This window comes from Leptopilina heterotoma, unplaced genomic scaffold (genome assembly GCF_015476425.1).
Source record: "Leptopilina heterotoma isolate Lh14 unplaced genomic scaffold, ASM1547642v1 Lhet_60, whole genome shotgun sequence".
NCBI classification, from domain to species: Eukaryota; Metazoa; Arthropoda; class Insecta; order Hymenoptera; family Figitidae; genus Leptopilina; species Leptopilina heterotoma.
The window spans coordinates 7909627-7935644 of NW_025111138.1; the positions used below are offsets into that span (position 1 = coordinate 7909627).

Below are 26018 nucleotides of genomic sequence, written 5' to 3' on the forward strand. Positions count from 1 at the left end.
AAAAATATCTATATGTACAATTTTAAATATATTTTTAGGTACGCTGTGTATTTAGTAATAAATAATAATTATTATTACTAATATAATAACATTTAAAGTAAATGATAAAAAATAATATAAAAAATGAAAAGTAATAATAATTATTATTATTACTCTGCTATATTATTTTATTGTTACTGGTTTTTCACTTTTTATTACTTTTATTATTAGTACTACTATATTTATTTATACTGTATTATTCATTATTATTATTATTATTATTATTATTATTATTATTATTATTATTATTATTACTAGTATAATAATAATTATCATAATTATATTTCGATGGTAAATTACTGTTATTATTATTATTACTATTATTATCATTTTTATTATTATTAATATATTTTTATTATTAGTATTATTATTATTATCATTATTTTCATTATTATTATTATTTTCATTACTATTATAATTTTTATTTCATTTGCTAATTATCATCATTAATAATCATTGTTATCATTATATCATTATTTGGTAAATAGCTCTAGAAAAACATATTGTAAAGCCATTTTTCATTCTATAATTTACGCTACTTATTAAAATTCACAAGCACACAAAATTAAAAATTACAATATTATTAATTAATTAACTTTATACAATGATGAAAATTCTTAAACAAAACCTTAAACTATATGTACAAAGACCAAAGAACATAACTAAAGGCAGTTTCGTCACAAACCTAGAGTTCACATTTTTTAAAATAAAAATACCGCATAATTATTAAATAAAAGATCATTAAAAATCGCATTCGATTGTACATTCGCAATATTTTACTATAAACAACACAACAACAAAAAAATGCTGCTATACATCTCGAATCACGAATGTGATATTTTATTACCATTTGTTTTGTTTTTTTTTTTTGGTATAAATTTCTAAGGCGAGAAACTATCGCCTATAGATCTTAGATATTTTTCTTTTTGTAAATTCTTTCTGTTAATTTACCTAATTAATTAATTAATTAATTAATTAATATATTTATTAACTAATCAATTTACTTATTTATTTATAATTATTAATCTAAAAAAATCTTTCTTCCTTTTGTGATATTTTTTTTCGTCTCGAGAATGAGAGTGAAAAATTTAATAATTTGACTTGAATTGTAATTTTTTTTTTTTATTTTTCACTCAGAAATTTGAATTTGAGATTTGAATCTAGTCAAATGAATTTTAATCTTTAAATAAAAGAATATTTTGTTCGTCAATTAGCTAATTGCTAATTTATTTGTTTAGAATTAAAAATTTTCTTGTGCTACTTTCAATCTTTTTTGCAAAATGGTTTTATTTGCGCAAAAAAAAAAATTTTATTCATGCAAAGTCATTTACGAATAAAAAATTTTTTTGGTGCAAATAAAATCATTTTGCAAAAATGAAATGTTTCTTGGGCGCAAAGAGAATAATTTTGCAAAACTAAAATATTTTTTTGGCGAAAATAAAAATAAAAAGTTTTTTCGCCCAAATGAAAAAAAAAACTTTGCACAAATAAAATTTTCTTTTGCCGTAAATAAAATCATTTTGCAAAAATAAAATATTATTTTGGGCGCAAATACTAAAAAAATGTTTGTTGAAAATTAAAATAAAATTCTTTTTGTGTCAAATAAAAAAAATTTGCATAAAGAAAATTTTTTGTGTGCCTATAAAAAAATTCAAAAAAAAATTTATTACCTAAATCAAATTAAATATTTATTTGAAACAAATAAATTAACAATCAATCGACTTTGAGAGAAATTTATCTTTTCCGGGTGTAACAAAATTGGGAATATGACAAATATTCAGTTGATAAATTATTTCAAGACACCACTTATTGCTTATTATTTTAAGATCATTATTAATTATTAATTATTCCTTATATTATTATTTTAAGATCATTAATATTTACCCTTATTTTTTCTAGTAAAAAAAATTTCTTAATTATAAATCATAGGAAAAATCGTATTAGAAATTAAAATTAAGAAATTTTTTTTACAGGGTAGTCTCTCGTTTTGATTAGAGGAACATTTTCCTAGAAATTTTTTTTCCTGTGTAGAAAAATAAATTTACTGTTTGATTGCTACTGCAATTTTCTATTTACAATATCACCTAAACTCGCAATAGTTTTTATTTTCTACACTGCAAAAAAAAAAAATTTTATTTGGTTCAAATAAGCGATTAATTGCCTATTATCAATTAAATATTTACTTGAATCAAATAATATTTAATTATTCATTGGAGTGAATTAAATGTTTAATTAATTGCTTCAAATATTAATATTAATAGCTTCAAATACTGAAATTATTTATTCAAATACCATTTAATTGACTCCAATAAATATTATTTGATTCAATTAAATATTTAATTGATTGTCAAGTAATCGGTTATTTGAATCAAATAAATTTTCTTTTCATTGTAATATTTTAGAAAGCAATCGTTGCACTGGGAAAAAAATTTATTTTATTCAATTAAACGATTACTTGTCTATTTTTGAGACATAAAAATAACTCCATCAAATAAATATTTACTTGAATCAAATATTTTTGTTTGACTTCGAATAAATTGTATTCGAATTGTATTTGAACGTTCAAAACTTTAGAAACATTTTTGTGTTTGCTTCAAATACTGAAATTATAGGTTCAAATACTGAAATTATTGATTTAAATACTAAAATTATTGGTTCGAATACAATTTATTTGATTCGAATAAAAATCATTAAGTAAATATTTACTTGATAGTAGATAAGTATTTGGTTATTTGAATCAAATAAATTTCTTTTTCACTGTAAATTAATCCAACTACAGCTTTCTTTGAATTTATCGAATAAGAGAATTTGTTCTTTTATTCTTCATAAGTCCTGATGGCTTATTTTAATGGAACCAAATTTTTTTTTCATGGGCCCGTCTAAGAACGTGTCGAGAATTTGATAAAAAATTTACAAAAATAAAAATTCTTTTTGAGGACAATTTTAATCGAGAGTATCTTTGCCCGTTTTTGGCAAGAATATCGAAAGAAGACCACAGAAGAATAGAAAGGCAGCGAATAAAATAACGGGAACAACACACGCCAAATCTATCAAATAGCCAAAAACAAGATTACCAACAAGAGCACCCAATCGACCCATTGTGAGCGATAGTGCCGCGGCCATTACTCTAAGATTTGTGGGGAACATATCGACAATAACACAATAAACCAATGAAATACCCAATGAAGTTAATGCCTCAAAAACGCAGGATAAAATTAAATTTTGCGTTGCATTTGTCACATAGTAAAAGCCAACGGTAACTCCACCCGAGACAATTAGCGATAAAATTAAGAAGAATTTTGCGCCTAATTTATGAACGAATAGTGGAAGAATTATTGATCCGGGAATACAAGCGAGACCAATGTAAACTGTGTGAAGATAAACGGATGACGGTATTCCTGGATCACAATCGTGTGGATTGAAATTTGTTGTTGAATTTCCCGTTAATGAGGAAACAATACAAACCGATGTCGATTGTCCTGGATGTTCCAATTCAAAGTCTTCGAATCTGGTGAATAATTCGGGGAACCAGACCATTAGTGTGTAGTAACTACTTGTGAGACCAAATTGTATTCCACAGGCCAATAAAGTATTTCGTAGATATGGTGGTTTACAAAGTGATTTTGTCAGATCCCAAACTTCCGATGTGAGGACTTTTAAATCCTTTCGTTTATGTAATTTCAGTGCTCTTGTACTTTTGTCCTTTGAGGTCGGCTTCTCCTGCAGTGATTTCACCTGGAGGAAATGGTCCATTATTTTTTTATTTAATATAGTGAATTTTTAGGTCTCCAAACTTCTGAACGTTCAAATCAACGAAATTTGTTTATTTCTTCTTCAAAAAAAAATTATTTCACAATAATTTTGCTTCACTTTTAATAAAAAATTAATGACATAGTTTCTAAATGTAAAATTTAGAATTTTAATGTTTATTACAATTAGTAATTTAGGAAAATATTATTAATAAATAATACTTCGTTTATTTGAACGTTCAAAACTTGTAGATCATAAATTTAAAAAAAAAAAATAAATAAAAAACAAATTTAATACAATCCTTCCTCTATAAGGAAACAATATAATTTTTTTTGTTTCATCATAAGGAAGAAGTTTTATGAAGAATATCCTAAATATTCTGATTCACTCTAAAAATTATTAGATACTCAAAAAAAAATGTTCTAATTTATTTATTTGCGAATTTATTTAATTGTAAAATTATTCGCAAACATCAATAACTTCTTTTTTAAATAAATATTTAATTATTCATTTTCCATAGGAATTAAAAATTTTTAAAACATTCAAATTCAAACCTTTTTGAAATTCAATAACTTATAAGAATATTATTAGAAAACATGAAGAGATCAATCACTCCGAGTCTTTGACTCGGAAAAAGATGGTTATTAAAATTAAATAAAATAATTAAAAAAAAAAAAATAATAAATAATAATAAATAAATAATAAATAGTAATATATAATTAATAATAAATAATAAATTATTAAAATAAAGATGATCTATATAGTGATAAAATCATTATTTTATATTATAAAAATATTGTTACTGTAACATCTTGAAAATTATTTTCATCATTTCATTTCAATTACTATTTTCCAGAATTTTAAACTAAAATTCTTTTTTGAATCAATTATTTTTTAATAATTTTTGAAAAAGTTCTTTGAGAATTTTCGAGTCTATTTGTTTACAATTCAATTTTACGAAATTTCGATTATTCTGAAATTCTTCAATTAAATATATATTAGAAAATAAGTTTCAAATAATTTCAACAAAAAATTCAATTAAACTTTTTCAAAAAAAAAAATAATTCTACAGAATTTTTAGTGAAAAGTATGAAAAATATAAATTTTCAAAGATTTTAATTTGAAATCTTTTTAAAATTCAATTGTATTTTCAAAAATTCATGCTATAATGCTTTCAATATTTAATTATTATCGAAACTTTTAATTGACATTTTTTTTTAAAACCATGTTTTTTTTGGAAAAGTCTACAAGAATTCAATTATTTAAATAGAAAAATAAATAATTCATAAAATAATTCAATGTTTCTTAAAATTGAATTCTTATAAAAAATTTTATAAACAAATTTTTAAATAATTGAATTCTTTCGACGAATTTTAATACAATTTTTAAGAATAATTACATTTTTTAAAGAAATTCAATTGAAATTGTATCAAAAATAATTGAAATTCTGCGTTGAGTTTTATTATTATCATGAAAATAATTGAATTTCTAAAAAGAATTTTATTATTTACGAAAATAATTGAACCCCTTGTAAAAAATTTTAATATTTATGAAAATAATTAAATTTTATAAATAAAATTTTAATTATTGATTGTTTTCATAAAAATGTATGCCGATTCTTTTTTAAATAATTGAGTTTCTGTGAAATTTTTATTATTTATGAAGATAATTGAATTCCTTCAAAAAATTTTATTATTTTAGTGAAATTAATTGAATTGCAGTGAATAATTTTATTAATTTTTGCAAATAATTGAATTTCTGTAAAGATTTTATAATTTTTTAAAATACATAATTGAATCCTAACGAAGAATTTTAATGACTTTTTTCAAAATAATTAAATCCTGACGAAGACTTTTAACGAAATTTTTGAATATAGGAACTTTATTAAAATTCTTTTAAAAATAATTGAATTCCTGCTAAGAATTTTTTTTTATTAAAAATAATTTAATTTTTACGTCAAATCTTAATAAAACTTAGAAAAATAATTATTCAATTCTTGTTTTGAATTTTAATAATTTTTGAAAATAATTAAATTTATGTGAAAATTTGATTAATTTTAAAAAAGAATGGAATTTCTGCAAAGAATTTTATTGTTTTTTTGAAAATAATTGAATTTCTGGGAAGATTGTTGATAACTATCAAAATAATTGAATTTTTTGAAAAATTTTGCTATTTTTAAAAATAATTGACATCTTGATTCATAATTACAAAAAAAATTTTGAAAATAATTAAAATTCTCCAATGATATTTATGAAAATAATTGAATTATTGTAAAGAAATTATAAAATTTTTTTTTAATAATTGAATTCCTTTCAAATTTTTATTATTTATGAAAATAATTGAATTTTTGCTCAGAATTTTATTTTAAAAATTTTTAAATAATTTAATTAATTAAAAAAAAATTAAATTAATTTAATTTTAATTTTCTTCTGGGAAATTTCAGTAAAATAATAAATATTAATAATCATTGAGTTAAGAAAAATTTTTAAAAATAATTAAAATTTTGACAAGAATTTAATTAAAGTTTTTGAAAATAATTGAATTACGGTAAAGAATTTTTCTATTTTTAAAGATAATTGAAATCTTGACGATAATTTAAAACAAATTTTTGTAAATAATTGAATTTCTGCAAAAAATATTATTCCTTTTGAAAATAATTCAATTACAGCAAAGATTTATGCTATTTTTAAAGATAATTGTAATATTGACGATAATTTAGAAAAGTTTTTTAAAAATAATTGAAATTTTAACTAGAATTTTATTAAATTTTTCAAAAATAATTGAACTACGACAAGGAATTTTGTAATTTTCAAAAATAATTGAAATTTTGACAAAAATTTTATTAAAGTCTTTGAAAATTATTAAAATACAGAGAAGAATTTTGCTATTTTTAAAAATTATTGAAATCTTGACGATAATTTAAAAAAAAATTTTTTGAAAATAATTGAATTTCTGCAAAAAATCTTATTACTTTTGAAAATAATTGAATTTGTTTGATAAATATTGTTATTTACGAAAATAATATTACTTTTGCAAAGAATATTATTAAAATTCCTAAAAATAATTGAATTTCAGGAAAGAATTTAAATTAATAAAAATTTGAGAATTTAAGAACAAATTTTAAATTTTGATTTTATAGTCTCATAAAAAGTAGAAAAGTGTCTTTTTCACCCCACTCTACGTTATTTGTTTTATTTTTTAAACCTTTTAGTTATTAACTTACCGGATATGTGTCAGGATCATTTCCGGTATTCTGGGCGTATATCCATTTAAAAACATTCAGTGCAGCCTCAGTTTCTCCACATTCAAGTAAAAATTTGGGACTTTCTGGAAAAGCAAAGAGCCAAAGGCCCAACATCAATGAGGGCAGTGCACAGAGAGCCACAAAGAGATTCCAGGATTTAAAGTCAAATGAATCAGCTTTATAGGTGAGGTTCAGGGGAATTATCAACCAGGCGATCACTAAAATGTAGAAAATTAGTCAATTAATTTCAAATAGACGAAAAAAGTGTAAAGTAACTTTTACTATATACTTAGAAAGTAAAATCTAAACTGTTTTGATTTTATTGCGAATTTCAGTCAACTTTTATTATTAATTTCTATTTTATTTTTATTCTTTTTAATTATTTTTTATCAAATTTTTTACTATCTTTTTCTTATTTAGTTTAGTAATTAATTTACTTATTTATTATTAATAACTATTACTGAAGTAAATTTTACTACAGGAGAAGTACATTTTACTACTTTTTATTTTTTTATTATTTTTTTTTTAATTAAAATTTACTAATTTGAAAATAGCAAAAATTTACTCATTTACAGTTTTTTTAAGGATATCATTTTTTTTTGTCTCAATTTGATATCCTTGGAAAAAAAATTAATTAAATGAAATTTAATTTAGAATATACTTACATGGAAGTACAATAACGCCGACAGTCCAAAACATTTCCATCCAGCAGAGAATTTTTTCTCTATGCTTCGTTGGTTGAAATTCGCCAAGATAAGGGAAAACGATTCCCATTGCACCTGTGACGCTAAAATAAAAATGTTTTCTTTTATAATTTTTATAATTCTCTTAGAAATAATGAAAATAAATTTTTTTAGAAACAAAGAAATTAATTTCTTTAGAAACAAAAGAAAATAAACTTTTTAGGAACAAAGAAAATAATAAACTTTTTAGAAACAAAGAAAATAAACTTTTTAGAAACAAAGGAAATAAATTTTTTAGCAATAAATAAAAGAAATTCTTTTAGAAATTTAATTATTAAATATACTTACGCAAATCCGTTAAAGAAACGGAAAACTAAGAAGATCCAAAATAATTGAACAAACGATGATAATACACCAACAATACCATCCATTAATAATGTTGCAATTAATACGATTTTTCGACCTTTCGTATCAGCTAAACATCCCCAAATATATGATCCAATAACCATACCTGTTAAAAAGAGGAAAAATAAAATTTATTTCGAGGTTTTTAATTATCATTAATTTTTCGGAAATTTATTTTGAAATTATATGAAAAAATTTAGATTTATGTATTATGTTTATTTATAAAAATATAAAATATAATATAATACCTGTAAAAAATTTTTTAAATAAATATTTAATTATTATTTTCCCATAGGAATTAAAATTATCAAAAATTTCCAATTTAAACCTTTTTAAAATTAAACAACTTTAAAAATATTGTTATAAAAAATGAAGATATCAATAAAAAAATGTTTAATAAAATTCGTTGTAAGAATTCAATTATTTTCATAAATAACAAAATTTTTTCATAGGATTTCAATTATTTTTAATACAAATTTAATTCCTTAAAAAATGCAATTATTTTCAAAAAATTTTTGCAAGCATTCAATTGCATTTCATAAATAATGAAATTATTCGCTGAAATTCAAATATTTTTCAAAATCTACTATTTTTATATATTTTCTCAAAAGAATTCAATTATTTAAAAAAAAAATGTAATAAAATTCATTTCAAGAAGTGAATTATTTTTCAAAATTGAATTCTTAAATTCTTATACATAATTTTATTAACAAATTTTCAAATAATTGAATTCTTTCGACGAATTTTAATAAAATTTTAAATAATAATGTCATTTTTTTGACGAATTCGATTAAAATTGTATTAAAAATAATTGAAAATCTGCAATGAGTTTTATTGTATAACAAAATAATTGAATTATTGCCAAGAATTTTATAAAAAGTATCAAACAATTAATTTTTTTTCGAAAAAATTTATGAAAATTCCATTTTTAACAATTGAATTCCTGTAAAATTTTCATTATTTATATGAAAATAGTTAAATGTTTGCGTACAATTTTATTAAATTTTTTTTAAATGATTGATTTCTTTTGAGTAGTTTCATTAAAATAGAAGAGATATTATTTTTTTAAATCAATTATTATTTTCTACAATTTTTAATTATTTTTTTACTGAAAATAATTGAATTCCTTAAAAAGAATTTATTATTTATAAAAATAATTAAATTATTGCGAAGAAATTAATTAAAAAAATTTTAAATAATTGAATTCATGAGAAATTTTTATTATTTATAAAAATAATTAAATGTTTGCGTAGGTACTATTTTTGGGAATTTGAAATTGATTTGAAAATAATTGAACTTTGGGGAAGAATTTTGTTATTTATAATAAGATAATTGGGATTTGAACGAGGATTTTTTTTTAAATTTGAAAGATAATTGAATTTTATGAGAAGAATTTTATCACTCTTGAAAATAATTGAATTTCTGCAATTATTTGTAATTTTTTCAAAATTGGATTTTTTTAGTATTTTGAATAAAAATTTGAATTACAAATTTTTAAATTCTATTATTTTTAAAATTGCTAATTTTACCCTAAAAAGTTAGTCGCGCGCTTTAGCGCTCGAATTGTTGCTAGTTTCTAATAATTAATTTAATTTCTTTTCTTTTATCATTAAAAGAAAAAAACAATTTTTCTGAAAAATTATTAAGTAATCTAATTTGATTGAAATTTCAGTCTTGAATGCATGTTGTCAATATACAGAATATTGTACAACAAAGCCAATTAGTTTCGTAATGAAATTTTATAAGGCCTCACTTAGAATCTAATAATCGATATTGTCTTTTCTTTTAGCTATAAAGAAAAGAGCGAGAATTTAAGTTGATTTAATCCTTTAATATTTTATATCCATATTTCTTTTTTGATTTATTATATTATTCTACAATAATAATTGTTATTTTTACTGTATAAATTCTTAATTTTTTTTATTATTTATTATTATTTACTATTATTTACTATTATTTCCGATTATTTACTATTTTGTGTATTTTATTTATTTTATTAAATATACAGACCGGACTATTATTTATTTTATTATTTTTAATATATACTGTTAATTATTATTAATTTATACTATTTCCACTATTTGAAGAAACTAATTGTCCAACAATTTTTTATTAAAATTTATTCCTAATTTTTTCGCAATTATTTTTGTTTTACTATTTTTATTTAAATTACCAAAAAAATACTTCGAAAAAAATATTCTCAATATCGGAGGAGTTATTTTCTCTGTTAATTTGAAAATAATTTTTTCTGATTCGAAAATTTTGTGTTTTTTTATTTATTATTTATTTATTGTTACCAAAAATTATAATAATTTATTAAAATTTGATAAAAGAAAAAATAATAAACTCACCTAACATTGGAGCAGCAGTCAATAAACCCTTTGCAGTTGAATCCATTTCTAGATCACATTGTGCTGCTGGTAAAACGAATGACAAAACTGTTACACCAATTGCTGTGTCCATGTAAATTAATCCACTAATTGCAAGTAACATATAGTGGAATTTCCCGAAACCTAAAAAATTAATTCATTATTTATTTTTAACATAAATTTTCATAAAAAATAAAATTGAAAAATTTTCTTAATTTGAAATAAATTCTTTTTAGGATAATATTTCGTAATAAATAATATTATTTATTTTTAATTTGTGAATTCGTGATAAATAGAAAATTTATTTAAATCAAATAACAGATTAGGTACTATTTTCAATTAAATATTTAGGTACTTGAAATAAATATATTCTTTATTTAAATTAAAAAAAAATGTAATTGAACTAATAATTTTTACATTCAGAGAAAATGTTAATTAATAAAAAATTATTTTTTTCGAATAGAAACTTTTATATTTAAATAAAAATTTCTCTACTTTAGTAGAAATAATTTTTTTTCAAAGAAAAATGTCTATAATAGAAATTATCTGATCTAAATAAAAATTATTTAATTTGAATGGAAATTATTTTATTTAAATAACAATTTTTTTATTTGATTAAATTATTTTATTTACATAAAAATTGATATGAAAAATTATTTATTTGACAATAGTCAGCTACCTAGGCAATTATTTGAATTAAATACACATTTTTGATTCAGTGATAATTAATTTTAAGTAAATAAGTAATTATTTAATCAGTGAATCAGTGCTAATTAATTTTATGTAAATAAGTAATTATTTAATCAGTGAATCAATTTTATTTCCTATTTATGTTAAAAATTGAAAGAAATAAATTCCGTGCTTATGACAAATTATTGTCAAATAACTCTAATCATACGTCAATTGAAAGAATCATTTATTTTCAAAATTCGTGTCTAAAATTTTTCAAAAAAAATAACAACAAAAATTGATAAAAAAACAAAATAAAAATACTTTAGAAAGATATTGCCACTGAATATGAGAATTTTATTATTGTCACAACTGTTATCAATTTTTTTATTCCTCCATTATTCGATAAAAAAAAAGAATAAACTTCTAAATTTATATTTGTATAGTTTCTTTTTTTATATGATTTTTAAAAAAATGTTCCATAAAAAAAATCACAACTCGATTTGTAATTGCGTCTGTATAATGTCGTTTATTATTAAACAAACTCAAATATTTGTCATTTTTAAGATTGAGATAAATGCAACTCATCAAAAAAAAAAAAAAAAAAAAAAAAAAAAAAATGATATCTCTCTTTTAAGAGAAAAGGAGAAAAAAAATTGAGCATTACTGATAAAAAGCAATGACAGTGACAATGTCTCTGGGTAGCAAAATAAATATTGATAATCATACACCCACTGGTATAATTAAATTCTGAACAGCTTAACAATATACATACAATAGCAAGTGACAGATATACTATTCTATTTTTCATTCAAAATCAGAAATTCTCTTTCGTCTATGACGACACAATTAAATTTAATTACACGTTTCTTTCATTTTTAGATATAATAATAAGGTGGTAATTAGCTACTGTCATACGAATTATATATTATTGTCGCATATTTAGAAAATATTTTCTCAACTTTCCTTATTTGTTTTGCTAATTATACAGGAAAATTTTTTTTTTTTTTTATTTAGAAACTCGCAAATTTTCTCGCGGATTTTTTTCTTAGTAATTTTTTCCATAGTGGTTTTTTATAATGAATTTATTTATTATTTTTGTAAATAAGAATTGTTTTTTGTTAAATTTTCATGGTAAGATGTAAATATTATAAAAATCGTATACGTAACGTATAGACGAAAAGATAAGTGAATTATTTATTTTTAATTATTAATTCATTATACGTATAAATAAATAAAATAAATAAATTATTAGTTATTAATAAATATTCTATTTATGGTTAATGTTAAACTGAAAAAAAAATTTACTTGATTCAATTAACCGATTAATTGAATATTATCCATTAAATATTTAATTGAATCAAATAATATTTATTGGAGTCAATTAAATGGTGCAATTCATATTTGCTTCAAATACTGAAATTATTCGTTCAAATACCATTTAATTGACTCTAATAAATATTATTTGATTCAAGTAAATATTTAATTGATAATAGTCAATTAAATAAATATTTGAATCAATTAAATTTTTTTTTCAGTGTATTATTTACTTATTGAAATAATATATTTATTATTATTTTTAGTATTTCTTGCTCTTATTATTTACACTATTTTTAGTATTTATTGCTTTTAGTATTCACTATTTTTAGTATTCATTGCTTTTAGTATTTAGTATTTTTAGTATTTATTACTCTTAGTATTTACTATTTATAGTATTTTTTTATTAATTATTACTTTTAGTATTGGGTAATTTCAATATTTACAGTATTTATTGTTTTTAGTATTTAGTATTTTTAGCATTCATTTTTTAGTATTTATTTAGTATTTAGTATTTTTTGTAATTACGACTTTTAGTACTTGGTATTTTTAGTATTTTTTTAGTAATTATGACTTTTAGTATTTGGTATTTACAGTATTTATTAATTTTTACACTTATTACCCTTAGTATTTATTCTTCTTAGTATTTTCTATTTTTAGTATTTTTTTATTAATTATTACTTTTAGTATTTGGTATTTTTAGTATTTTTTTTAGTAATTATGACTTTTAGTATTTAGTATTTTTAGCATTTATTTTTTTAGTATTTATTTATTTTAGTATTTACTATTTTTAGTATTTTTTAGTAATTACGACTTTTAGTATTTGGTATTTTTAGTATTTTTTTAGTAATTATGACTTCTAGTATTTACTATTTGTAGCACTTATTTTTTTAGTATTTATTTATTTTAGTATTTACTATTTTTAGTATTTTTTAGTAATTACGACTTTTAGTATTTGGTATTTTTAGTATTTTTTTTAGTAATTATGACTTCTAGTATTTACTATTTGTAGCATTTATTTTTTTAGTATTTATTTATTTTAGTATTTACTTTTTTTAGTATTTTTTAGTAATTACGACTTTTAGTATTTGGTATTTTTAGTATTTTTTTAGTAATTATTACTTTTAGTATTTGGTATTTTTAGTATTTATTACTCTTAGTATTTACTACTTTCAATATTTATTAATTTCAATATTTGTTGCTTTTAAAATGTATTATTTAAGATAATTTTTTAAAAATATTTACAATAATAAATCTTACCTGTGAGGGTGATGGCATGTTCGAAGTCTGCACCTCCGTCTGCTAGGAAATCGAGCCCTGAAATTATGAAATTATACATTTTATTAAATCCTTTCGGTAAAAATTAGATAAATCAGTGATACAAGTCAATCATTCAACCGGCGATAAAGACCACACGTACAGACATTCCACTAAACGATTCATTAATTTGTATAAAAATCTTTTAATTTTTTATTGAAAAAATTGAGTAATTATTCAGTTTTTTTTTATAAAGAAAGAAAAAATGAAATATTTTGTTTTTTTACTACATAAAAAAGAAGAGAAATTATTCATTTTTTGACAATAAAAAAAGCAAGTAATTTTTTATTTATTTTGCAAAGAAAAATAAAAGAAATTATTCAATTTCTTTTTCATAAAGAAAAAAATAATTAGTTCATAATTATTTCATATAATTACAAATAACTCATGAAATTTAATTCCATAAATTTAAATTTTATAATTATTTTTTTATAATGAAAGTAAATATAAGTAGGTATTTAATTATTTTTTCTAATAAAAATTAACATAAAAGTAATTGAAATTATTTTTTCTAATAAAAATTAAAATAAAAGTAATTGAAATTATTTTTTGTAATTAAAAAAATGACAAAAATGTTTAATTTGTAATAGAAAATTGAAAAAAAAATTGAAATTCTACTTTTTCTAATTTAATTGTTTGCCATATGTCTTAATTACATTTTCGATTGTGTTCAAAAATTTAGTGGAATAACGTTAACGTGCTTTACGGAGTTTATAATTGACCTATTTATTTATTGTATTTCAAACTATTTCAAATGTGAAAAATAATCGTTCGAAAATATTTTGAATTAAAAATTTGTTTAATAGTACTAGTGAAAAATTAGTACCTAATAAAATTTGTAGTAAAAAACGACTATTAAAAAATGATTATAAAAGACGACAATAAAAATTTACTATTCAAAAACTACTATAAAAGAACTACTATTAAAAAGCTACTATTAAAAAATCTACTATTAAAAAAGTACTGTTGAAAAACTGTTAAAAAAAACTTTTAAAAAACTACTGTTAAAACTACTATTAAAAACTGCTATTAAAAACTACTATTAAAAACTACTATTAAAAACTATTATTAAAAACTACTATTAAAAACTATTATTAAAATACTGTTGAAGAACTATAGTTAAAAAACTATTTAAAAAACTACTAGCAAAAAATAAAAATAGTAAAATGATTTTAAGTTTTAAACATTCAAAAGTATTTTCGTAAATAATTTCTCAAAAAGAACTACTAGTGAAAAATGAAAATAGCAAAAAAAAAATTATCTAACTATTGTTACAACTACTGTTAAAAAACTACTAGTAAAACATAAAAATAGTAAAAATAATTGTAGTGGACAATAAATATAGTAAAAAATATAAGTAATGAAAAATAAAAATAGTAAAAAATAATAGTAGTGGAAAATAAATATAGTAAAAAATATAAGTAATGCAAAATAAAAATAGTAAAAAATTATAGTAGTGGAAAATAAATGTAGTAAAAAATATTTTAGCAGTGGAAAGTAAAAGTAGTAAAAAATGATAGAAGTGGAAAATAAATGTAGTACAAAATATTTTAGCAGTGGAAAATAAATGTAGTAAAAAATATTTTAGCAGTGGAAAGTAAAAGTAGTAAAAAATGATAGTAGTGGAAAATAAATTGTAGTAAAAAATATTAGTAGTGAAAAATGAAAATAGTAAAAAATAAAAATTATCTAACTATTGTTAAAACTACTGTTAAAAAACTACTAGTAAAAAAATAGTAAAAAATAATAGTAGTGGGAAATAAAAATAGTAAAAAATAAAAATACTAAGAAATAATACTAGTGGAAAATAAAAATAGTAAAAAAATAACAGTTTAACAGTAGTGTAAAATAAAAACAATAAAAATCAAAGTAATAAAGAAAATAAAAAATAGTAAAAAATAAAAATATTAAAATGATTTTAAAAATACAAAAACTACATTAAAAAAAAAAGTGTTCCAATAAAAATCTCACCCATTATTAAATTCCGTGATCTTTAGATCGTGGAAATTGCTGTTGAAAATTGTTGATTGTAATTCCCTCGCAATGGGATTAATTAGTCGGCGAAATTTTGTGCGAGTTCCTTGATTTCTCCTCCGTCTGTGACCGTTCCCTTTGTTCATTGGTGAACAACCACACTGTTGCTTTATATTGCCTTGTAAAAAATCACAACTCCAACTGACGAATAACTTTTTATTTTTTTATTTTATTTTTTTTTTCTCTTTTGCCTCTTTAGTCAAGAGAGAAAAGAAGAAAAGTTAAAACACCTTTGCTCACTGGCTCTTAATAGACTGAAAAAGGTGTCTGCAAGGAGCGATTAATATGGTCTAGCTTTATCTCTTTAATCTTTGAAGGTGTGGGTAAATTTGTACTGATTGCGAGCAGTAAACGACATCTCGATAATACTTTTTCCGGTTCTTGCCGCCTGAACCTGATAAGATAGTCAAAGTTGAAAACAAAAATCTTTCTTCATTGGATGAATTTCTTGCATATTCTCAAAAAAAAGAGAGAAAGAGAGAGAGAGAAAAAGAAAAGAGAAAAATATTTTCGAACATTATTTTTATGGTGTATGCTCAAGATTTGAGTTGTTTATCTTTTTTTGCATCTCTTTCTTAAATTATTGATGTGTCATAACCATATAAAATTTGATAATTTTCAATCAGTTATTATGGAAGTAATTCAAAAAAGAAAAAAAACAAAAGTAAAAGTAAAAAATTTTTTGGGAACCGTTTCTTTAAATTTTCCAAAAAAAAAAAATTTGAATAGAAAAAATTAGTCATTCCATTATATTTCGACTACAGTTTGTTGACCAATAATTTTTAACAATTTTCTGTATAAATTTTATGCAATTTGGTACCAATTTGATACTTTTAAGAAAACTGTGATAGAAAATATTTAAAAAAAAAAAAACATAAAATTTATTGTAAAATTGCAAAAAAAAAATTGCAATTTGTCAAGAATACCAAGATTTTGTATTATAAATTCATAAAAGTATTAATAAATATGAAACCTAATAAATTTATTTATTTATTTAATAATAAAATATTATTTTAAACTTTATCTTGCAATTTTTAACCATTAATTATTATGAGAAATTGAAATAATGATCTTGAGACCAATTAATTAATTAATTAACCTAATCATAATTACTTAATAATAAAAATTAATAGTAATTATAATTAATTAGTAGTAGTATTAGTGATAATGGTAGCAGTAGTTAGTAGTAGTAAAAATGAATAATAATTAATAATAACAATTAATTAGAAATAATAATTAAAACTTAATTCAATAAAAAATTCTTAATTTTAATTTTGTACTCGAAAATTTATAAAGCACCCCTTTTTTGTGAAAGACAAATGGAAGTTATTTTTGGAAAAAATATTTTAATCCGAGGCACGCTTTTAAAGAGGCGATTAATGTGGATTATTTGAAAATGATTTTCTACTTTCTTCAAGATTATTGCAATCGCAAACAAGAGAAACTAATTAACACGTGCATTCCTGGAAAATGGTGGAGAAGACTTCATATCGAATTAGTAATCGTTCATTGAATTTAAAAAAATAAAGTGACGGGGATTTTTTTTTTCAAAAATTATCTACAAGTTTTCAGTATAATGAGATTTCCAATCTCATGATGACTATGTGACTGATAAAAAAAAAATTAATTGTTCTTAATAAATTGGGGTCAACTATTGCTAATTTATTAAGAAAATTTACTTTAAAATGAAAAATTAACTAATTTTTTTTATTATTAAGTTAATTAATTAATTAATTTTTTTATATTATTAAATTTATTATAGTAATATAATTACTGTTTATTGATATAATAAATTGATAATTAATAAAATAATTAATATAATAATTAATTAATTATTATTATAAAAATTTTTTCCCTGGAAATTTGTTAAGTTTGTTTTTCTTTTCTTATACACCTGATTTGAAAAAACTGTTTTAAAAGAAAAGGAAAAAAGGGAGCAAGGTTTTTCATTCAAATCGTAAATTTTCAACGCAGTAAAGTTTGTCGGCTCTTAATAAACTTTGAGGAAGGTCATCGTAAAGACATTTAATTTGCTCATATTCAAAACTAATGAGAGAAACATTTCTTTTTTTTTAAATGATTTTTACATTTTGAAAAAAGATTATTATTTAAAAAAAAAATATTTTTCAATAAAAAAAACCAATTTTGCATAGGTATTTATGTGTTTGTCAAAAAATAAAATATTTTTAATTTCTAAATACGAATTTGCTTTATTTTCGCTTTTTTGAAAAATAGTTGACTAAACCAAATAAAAATATTTAGAAAAATCCTCCCCCTCTCATCCCTTAAAAAAAATTTTTTGGGGGTGAAAAGAAAAATGGCAAATTTCGATTTATTTTTAGAAAATCAGGAAAGTCAATCTAGAGTAACATCGCGAAGAGTAAAAATGATCAAGAATGTTTAATGAAGGAAACTTTATATCTGAAAATAAATTGTTATCTTTACACATTCATGCACAGTAGACAATGCTATGTCTATTGTAACTTAATTATCTTTGATGATTCTCGTCAATGGCTAAAAATACATCAATGTCTTATAATTAACGTATAATAATAAAACACAACCAAAATTATTTTTTTTTCAAATGGCAAATCAACTTTATTTTTCAATAAAAGAACAATAATTATCTTTTTATATTAAAACATATTAAACTAAAAAAAAAACATTAAACGTTAAATAACTTTATAACTATAATTTAAAATCAATTTTCTTCTTTTTTAAGTAATGAAAAACAAATTTTTTAATTGAAAACAAATTCTTTAATTAAATATTTATTTCTAATCTATTTTATTTACAAAAGAGAATTTTTTTTACCTTTTCTAAATTAATAATAAATGTTTTAAAAGAAGAAAAGGTTTTAAAATAAAAAAATTAATTTAATTAAATATTTTTGTTTATATTCTCTTCTATTTCTAAAAATTAAAAAACAATTTTTTCAATGAAAAACAAATTTTTACTTGAATATTTATTTTCATTCTATTTTATTTCCCAAAATAAAATTTAAGATATGTTGTTAAATTAAAATAAATGTTTAAACAAGGAGATTTTTTAATTAGAAGCAAATTTTTAATTAATTATTTCTATTCTTACTTATTTCTACCAACTTTTTTTTAATTTTGTTCAATTAATAACAAAAAATAACCAAATGATTTTTTAAAAAAATGTTAAATTGAAAACAAACAAATAGGGGAATGTAGTCAAGGTTGGCCTACTGTCTAGGTAGGCCACTCGCGTTTTTTTGTCAAGTTCACTAGCGCCACCTACGCGCATTTTTGTCGAAGCTTGTCTTAGTGAAACCTAACTTTTTGTTCAATTACATTTTCGGTAAATCGAAAATTGTGTTTTCTGTGACGTCGGTACAAAAAAAGCTCAAAAAAAGTTTTGTGCATAATGTAAAAAACCATTAATAAAAGATAAAAAACAAATTGAATCGTCAAGGCAAGCATGCAGAAAATTTGTGGGACTCTCATGGTTGAAAGGAAAACAAAGTAAAAAATCGAATCCCGAAACGTATTTCTTTATGGTTACAACAATTCGGTAATGTTACTTACTGTCAAGGTCGGCCACTATGTGTTTAAAATGCGCAAAGTTGAGGACGAGCTACTTCATTTGCAAAAACTGCAATTCTGTATAACTCATAATATAATTGATCATCTTATTAATATTTTTATTTAATTTTATTAATATTTTAGTGCAAAACTTTTTTTTATTTATATTTATTTTTTTATATTGTTTATTGTTATTATTTTGTTATTTCATTAAGTTACAAACTGTAAACAATAAAGAATCAATTTTCCTTAACTCCAAACATGTTATTTTATTTTTTAACGATTAATGCCCTTTGAATTTTAAACATGGCCGACCTTGACTGTAATGGCCAACCTGGACTACAAATTTTTTTTTTTTTAAATCTTTATAACTTTTTCATTTTTAAACCTGTCAATTTACTTTGTACAGAAAAAATGTTCCTATTAAACAGGACTTTCCAACCATATACTTCAATTGTCCAAATTCATTTTTAAAAAAAAGTTATAAACAAAAGTCAAAAAGGTGTCCGACCTAGACTATGTTCCCCTACTTTAATACAGAACATTTTGTTAAATTAAAAATTAATATTTTAATAAAAAAAACTTTTGTAAAATTAGAAACAAACGTTTAAAAAAAAATCGTTTGAACAAAAAACTATTTTTTTAATTTTTTAAAAAATGCAGAAAAAGGTAAAATACCCGATTTTTTTATTTAAAAAAAAATTATTGCAACAATGAGAATAAATTTTATCTATTACTGTAAGATGATGAAATTAAATGAAACCAAATAAAAGAAAAATATTTCTAAAAAAAAACTGGTTTTATCCAAAAAAATCTTGTAAGTAAGAAAAAAGAATAGCATAAAATTATTCGAAAAGAAAGTTTTTCTCATTCTTCTTTTTTCTTCAGAAAAGCGATTAAAAAAATGATAAAATGTGAGAAAAATTGTGAAGAAAGTCTTCATTTTCCATTTTTTTTTTTTTTTTTGAGATAAGCTTTTTTTTGTCATCGCAAAGAACTTCAGAGAATTCTATGAATTCCATCAAAGGAACAAAGCAGCTTCTCTCTATTTATCCGTGTTTGACATTATTATTTCCTTATATGATAATAAAAAAAAAAAAAATATCACATATTTGACAAACAAATATTATTCCCTTGCAGTATTTGAATTATTCTGAAAATATAAAATGTCATCTCATACTTTATTTGTTCATCGAACAATAAATTTTGTGTTTAATCAATTTTCCATTTAGAAAAACAAAAAAAAACTAATTTTTATTTTTCGAAAAACAAAAAAAGGAAGAAAACTGTTTTTTTTAAATTTTTTATTTGATTTTTATTGTATTGATAATTGTTCTTTTTATTGTATTTGACAATTTGATTCCTTATTGTATTTTGATAATTTAAAATGCTCTTGGTTGTCTGTGACAATAACAACAACAATATTGGCGTAGTAAAACTGATGACGAAAAATTTGTAATACCAGGAAATATTTATTATTAAATTAGTTTAGGTACTATTTTAGTAATTATTATTTATTTTATTATTAATAATAATTGTTTTTAATCATTATTTTATTAATGCGATACTAAAACTTTTAGTAAATCTCAACAAGAAAATAATTAATAATAATTATTTTATTATATTATAATAAAATTATATTATTAATACAATAGTAACACTTTTAATAATTAGCAACAACAAAACAGTTATTAATAATAATAATAATTATTACTAAAAATAATTAATAATTATTATTTTATTAATATTTTATTCTTAATAATAAAATAATTAATAATAATTGTTTTATTAATAATATTTCATTATTAATTGTTAATTAATAATAATAATTAAAATTATTAATTATAAAAATTATATAAATAATAAATTTTAATTATTTTATTATAGTTGTAAATATTATTGTTAATAACTATTTTATTGTTGCTACGTTTCCTGTTGTTTTTTTTATTTTGCCAATAAATTTTTCACTTTCTTCATTAAAAATCGATAATACTTCTTTGGACATATTTAATAATGACAAACACGAGATTTTTTTTTTGACTCGAGATTTTGAATTTGAATAACAAATCTGTTGACAGGAGATGAGTTTACAATAGCTTGAGTAAGAGAAAAAAATGGCACTTCTGATAAGAGACTCGCATGATGTGTCAAAATGTCATTTTTAAAAAAAAATATTTTCACCTTGAGGGAAATAAAACGTATGCGATGCAAACAATCTAAAAAAAATTTTTTTATTTTCTTTCTTTCTCTTTTCTTTAAAAAGAGATATTTTTAGTGCTTTATTCCAAAAAAAGGAAAAAATGTTCTATGATTGTTGGGTGTTTTAATAACAAATAAGGGAATCAAGTTTTATAGGATAAAAAATTTTATTTTGGCAAATACACAAGACAAGAAGTTAAAGCTACTTGTTCATGATTTATGATTGCTGTGACGGAGAATTATTTATACCACGAATTAAGAGTTTCTCACAGGACAAATAGACCAGACGCCAAATTATTTGCTTATGAGACATGATTATTTACTTTAACTTGCATCATTTATCAGATACAATAACGTCATTTTCAGCTGATTAATATTATGAAAATGACGTTTTTGAATATAATAAATATTATAATTATTTTGTCCTTTTTCAAATATAGAATTTTATTTTCCTTATTTCTTTTATAATTTGTACTTTTCTTGGAAATTTTATTTCTGATAATAATATGTCACAATTTTTTCTAATTGCTGGCATTTTTATTTATTTATTTATTTAATAGATACCTATTAATTATATTACTTTCTCATAAAGGAAGTATTTATTTTTTTTTTAATTTAAATTTTTATTCTAGATAATTTTTTCTTTTTTTTCATTTTTTAAAAATTAATTAGATTTCTAGTTTTTTTATATTTTACTAGATATAATTATTAGTATGCTATAATCAAATTCTTTTCCAAAATTTCAATAAAATTCTTTCAATGACTTTCATTATTTTCTTAAATAATAAAATTTTCGAAACAATTCAATTATTTTCATAAATAATAAAATTCTTCGAACCAATTCAATTATTTTCCTAAATTTCAATAAAATACTTCGTCAGAATTCAATTATTTTCCAAAATTTCAATTAAATTCTTCCAAAGAATTAGATTATTTTCATAAATAATAAAATCCTTCCAAACAATTCAATTATTTTCATAAATTTCAATAAAATACTTTGTCAGAATTCAATTATTTTCCAAAATTTCAATTAAATTCTTCCAAAAAATTAAATTATTTTCATAAATAATAAAATCCTTCCAAACAATTCAATTATTTTCATAAATTTCAATAAAATACTTTGTTAGAATTTAATTATTTTCTAAAATTTCAATAAAATTCTTTCAAAGAATTCAATTATTTGTTTGAATAATAAAATTTCTCTAAACTATTCAATTATTATTGAAAATTTCAAAATTTTTCCCGAGAATTCAATTATTTTTCAAAATTTCAATAAACTTCTTCTAAAGAATTAAATTATTTTCATAAATAATAAATTCCTTCAAAATAATTCAATTATTTTCCTTTTCAATAAAATATTTCGCCAGAATTCAATTTTTTTTTTTTTAAATTATAAAATTTCTTCTAAAAATTCAATTATTTTTCTTAAATGAAATTCTTCGAAAGAATTCAATTAATTTCCTAAATTTCTATAAAATTCTTCGTCAAAATTCAATTATTTATTTTAATAATAAAACTTGTCTAATCAATTATTCTCATAAATAATAAAAGTCTTCGAGATAATTCAATTATTTTCTAAAATTTGAATAATTTCTTTAAAAAAATTCAATTATTTTCGAAAATTTCAAAATTTTTCCCGAGAATTCAATTATTTTCATAAATAATAAATTCATTCAAAATAATTCAATTATTTTCCTTTTCAATAAAATATTTCGCCAGAATTCAATTTTTTTTTAAATTATAAAATTTCTTCTAAAAATTCAATTATTTTTCTTAAATGAAATTCTTCCAAAGAATTCAATTATTTTCCTAAATTTTTATAAAATTTTTCGTCAAAATTCAATTATTTATTTTAATAATAAAACTTGTCTAATCATATATTCTCATAAATAATAAAAGTCTTCGAGATAATTAAATTATTTTCCAAAATTTGAATAATTTCTTTGAGAAAAATCAATTATTTGTTTAAATAATAAAATTTCTCTAAAAGAATTCAATTATTTTCTAAAATTTCAATAAACTTGTTTGCAAAAAATTAAATTATTTCCATAGATTAGATATTAGAAATTAATTTATAAAAATAAACATAAATTTCTATTTTAAAAAATTAAATAGAAATGGTATTTTTGTTTAAATTTTCAATTAAATAACAGTTTTTTTCCAAAAAAAAATGCTTCAAAAATAGTAAAAATCATTTTTTTCATTTGGCAATTTATTTGTGATTACAAAAATATAATTTCTACAAAATTATCTATGGATTTCAAAATCTGCCAAAATTTTAGGAAAAATAAAAATTCAAAAAGTGTCAAAATATTTTCTTGTCATTGAATTCCTCTAAATAAATTACTATAAAAATAATTTTACGGAATATTTAAATTATTTTCTTGATATAGATAAAAATATCAGTGAACCAATCCCTTAAATAAATAATTTATTTATTAATTACTAGTAATTAATACTAATTAATATTAATTTCTTATAAATTTACTCATAATTTCTACTTTTTCCTAAACTTTGTTTACAAAAAATATGTCATAATTTTGACACTGTGATTTTTTATAAATACGGTAGCACTTTATTTTAATTAAATATTGATTTTATTCAATTATTTCTTTAAAAAAAATCATCTTTTTTCGATAAAAAAATTGTTTTCATGTTCTATTTATAAATTTACTTCTAATTTCTATTTTTTTTCTAATTTTTATTTACAAAAAATATAAAAATTTCCAAAAACTGCAATTTTTTTATAACTTGTGTCATTTTACTTTAATTGAAATTTTTATTCTAGTTAATTTTTTTTTTTTAAAGAAAAAAATTTCTCTTTTTTCGAAAAATAATTTAATTTCTAATTTTTTCGGAGATGTTTTGCTTTTATGACACCTAACCAGCTTGAACCTGAAATACCGAAGCTCTCTGTCAGAGAAGCACTTGTAGGAACTTAATGTCACGGTTCGATCTTCTATATTTAAAGTACAAACAATCTTTTCACTTGCTCAACTTCCATTAAATGTTTTTAAACTTTGAAACTATTTTTCTTTAAAATTTTCTCTCGTCAGCTGACAAATATTGTTATTCTAATAAATTAGGGAAAAAAAAAATTTTTTTTTTGGTCTTGTAAATGAAAAAAATACTTTCCAGAAGGAAAAAATAAAATTTTTCTTTTTGAAATTGTTTCTTATTAAAATAATTGATAAAGGAAAATTTGTAAAAAAAAATTTGTTTTGAAAAATATTTTTGCTAATTCGTTAATAAAATAAAATAAATAAAATTGATAAAAAAAATAATAAAAGAAAATATGAACTATGTAATTTAAAATTGATTAAATAAAAAATAATTGTATTGTAACTACCTATTTATTAACTGATTAAAAATAATATAAAACAAAAAATATTCTTTCATCAATTATTTATTATCTAATTAAAAATTAATGTAAACAAAAAAAATTTGTATTGTAAACAGTAATTTCAACTGATTAAAAATTGATTAAAAATTAAATAAATTAATTGAATTAATTGAATTAAAAATTATTTATCTTTATTGTACAGATAATTAGTTCGTAACAAAATTAAAATTGAAAAAAGTAATAAAAAATATTTTTGTTCATTGGAACATTCAAAACTGTAGGGACAATAATTTTTATTAATTTTATTAATTAATTAATTTCTACTATTTGTTTTAAATTCATTAGTTTTATCATTTAAAGCATGAGAACTATTTATTAATTTTATTAATTTTATTAATTTTATTAATTTTATTAATTTTATTAATTTTATTAATTTATTTATATTTAACTTTATTAATTTAAAAATTAAAAAAAAATTGCATTGTAAATTGTTTAATAACTGATTGAAAATTGATACTAAAAGAAAAGAAATACAAAAAGTATAAACAATGGAATTATAATAATCTGATTTAAAAATTTTTAATTTTGTTTCTCTCTTTTCGTGTTTTCTTTTGAAAAATGCAAAATAAAGAAAAAATTATTGACCCAGGAAGACGAAGTCGATCGCACCTCTTTGTGTTAAATGATTTCCTGGTTCGATGATGCCGTCGTCATTCACCTTGTATTTATTTGGCACCAATTTAAAAGAATTTCACTTAACCGATTAAAATTTAATTTTGATTCTAAATCGCGTCTTTTTCTTTTTTTATTTGTTGCCTTTTTGATGACAATAAAGGAGGGTTAAATTTTTCAACAATAGAAAGAAATGCAACAACACGAAACTCGCAAACTGATTCTTAATTAGAAATGTATAACTGAAGAACAGAAATTTTATTGCGCCATAATGTTTGCCAACTTGGGCCAAATCAGACGTTATACCTAATGACATTTAGTGTTCCGAGTCGGTGGCCGAAAGCAACTTCTTCCCATCTTTAAAATTAAAGGCCTTTTATATATATATATATATGTCTATATAGAATCATTCGGATTTCTAATTTGGTA

General features: G+C 20.1%; 1 protein-coding gene across 2 annotated transcripts; it reads right to left on the reverse strand.

The window, feature by feature from the left end:
- Positions 1-2674: 2674 nt before the first annotated feature.
- Positions 2675-25873, reverse strand: LOC122509393 (synaptic vesicle glycoprotein 2B-like). Of its 2 annotated transcripts, none has more exons than XM_043623419.1 (8): positions 25587-25873; positions 15765-16221; positions 13737-13793; positions 10473-10634; positions 8065-8227; positions 7699-7820; positions 7013-7251; positions 2675-3774 (listed from the first exon to the last, which is right to left on the reverse strand). In XM_043623419.1, exons 2-8 carry the CDS (start codon positions 15766-15768, stop codon positions 2983-2985), a joined length of 1539 nt encoding a protein of 512 aa, XP_043479354.1. In that variant the 5' UTR covers positions 15769-16221; positions 25587-25873; the 3' UTR covers positions 2675-2982. The 2 variants fall into 2 exon arrangements, with proteins under 2 accessions (XP_043479354.1, XP_043479355.1); XM_043623420.1 differs by having other exon boundaries at positions 25563-25873.
- Between the last annotated feature and the right edge of the window lie 145 nt (positions 25874-26018).

Bases quoted from the DNA above. Each gene is read 5' to 3' on its own strand.
- LOC122509393 (XM_043623419.1), bottom strand. The intron at 8,228-10,472 runs GTGAGTTTATTA...TCTTTTTAACAG, and splicing joins GACTGCTGCTCCAATGTTAG to GTATGGTTATTGGATCATAT. The intron at 3,775-7,012 runs GTAAGTTAATAA...CATTTCCTCCAG, and splicing joins ATGATCCTGACACATATCCG to GTGAAATCACTGCAGGAGAA.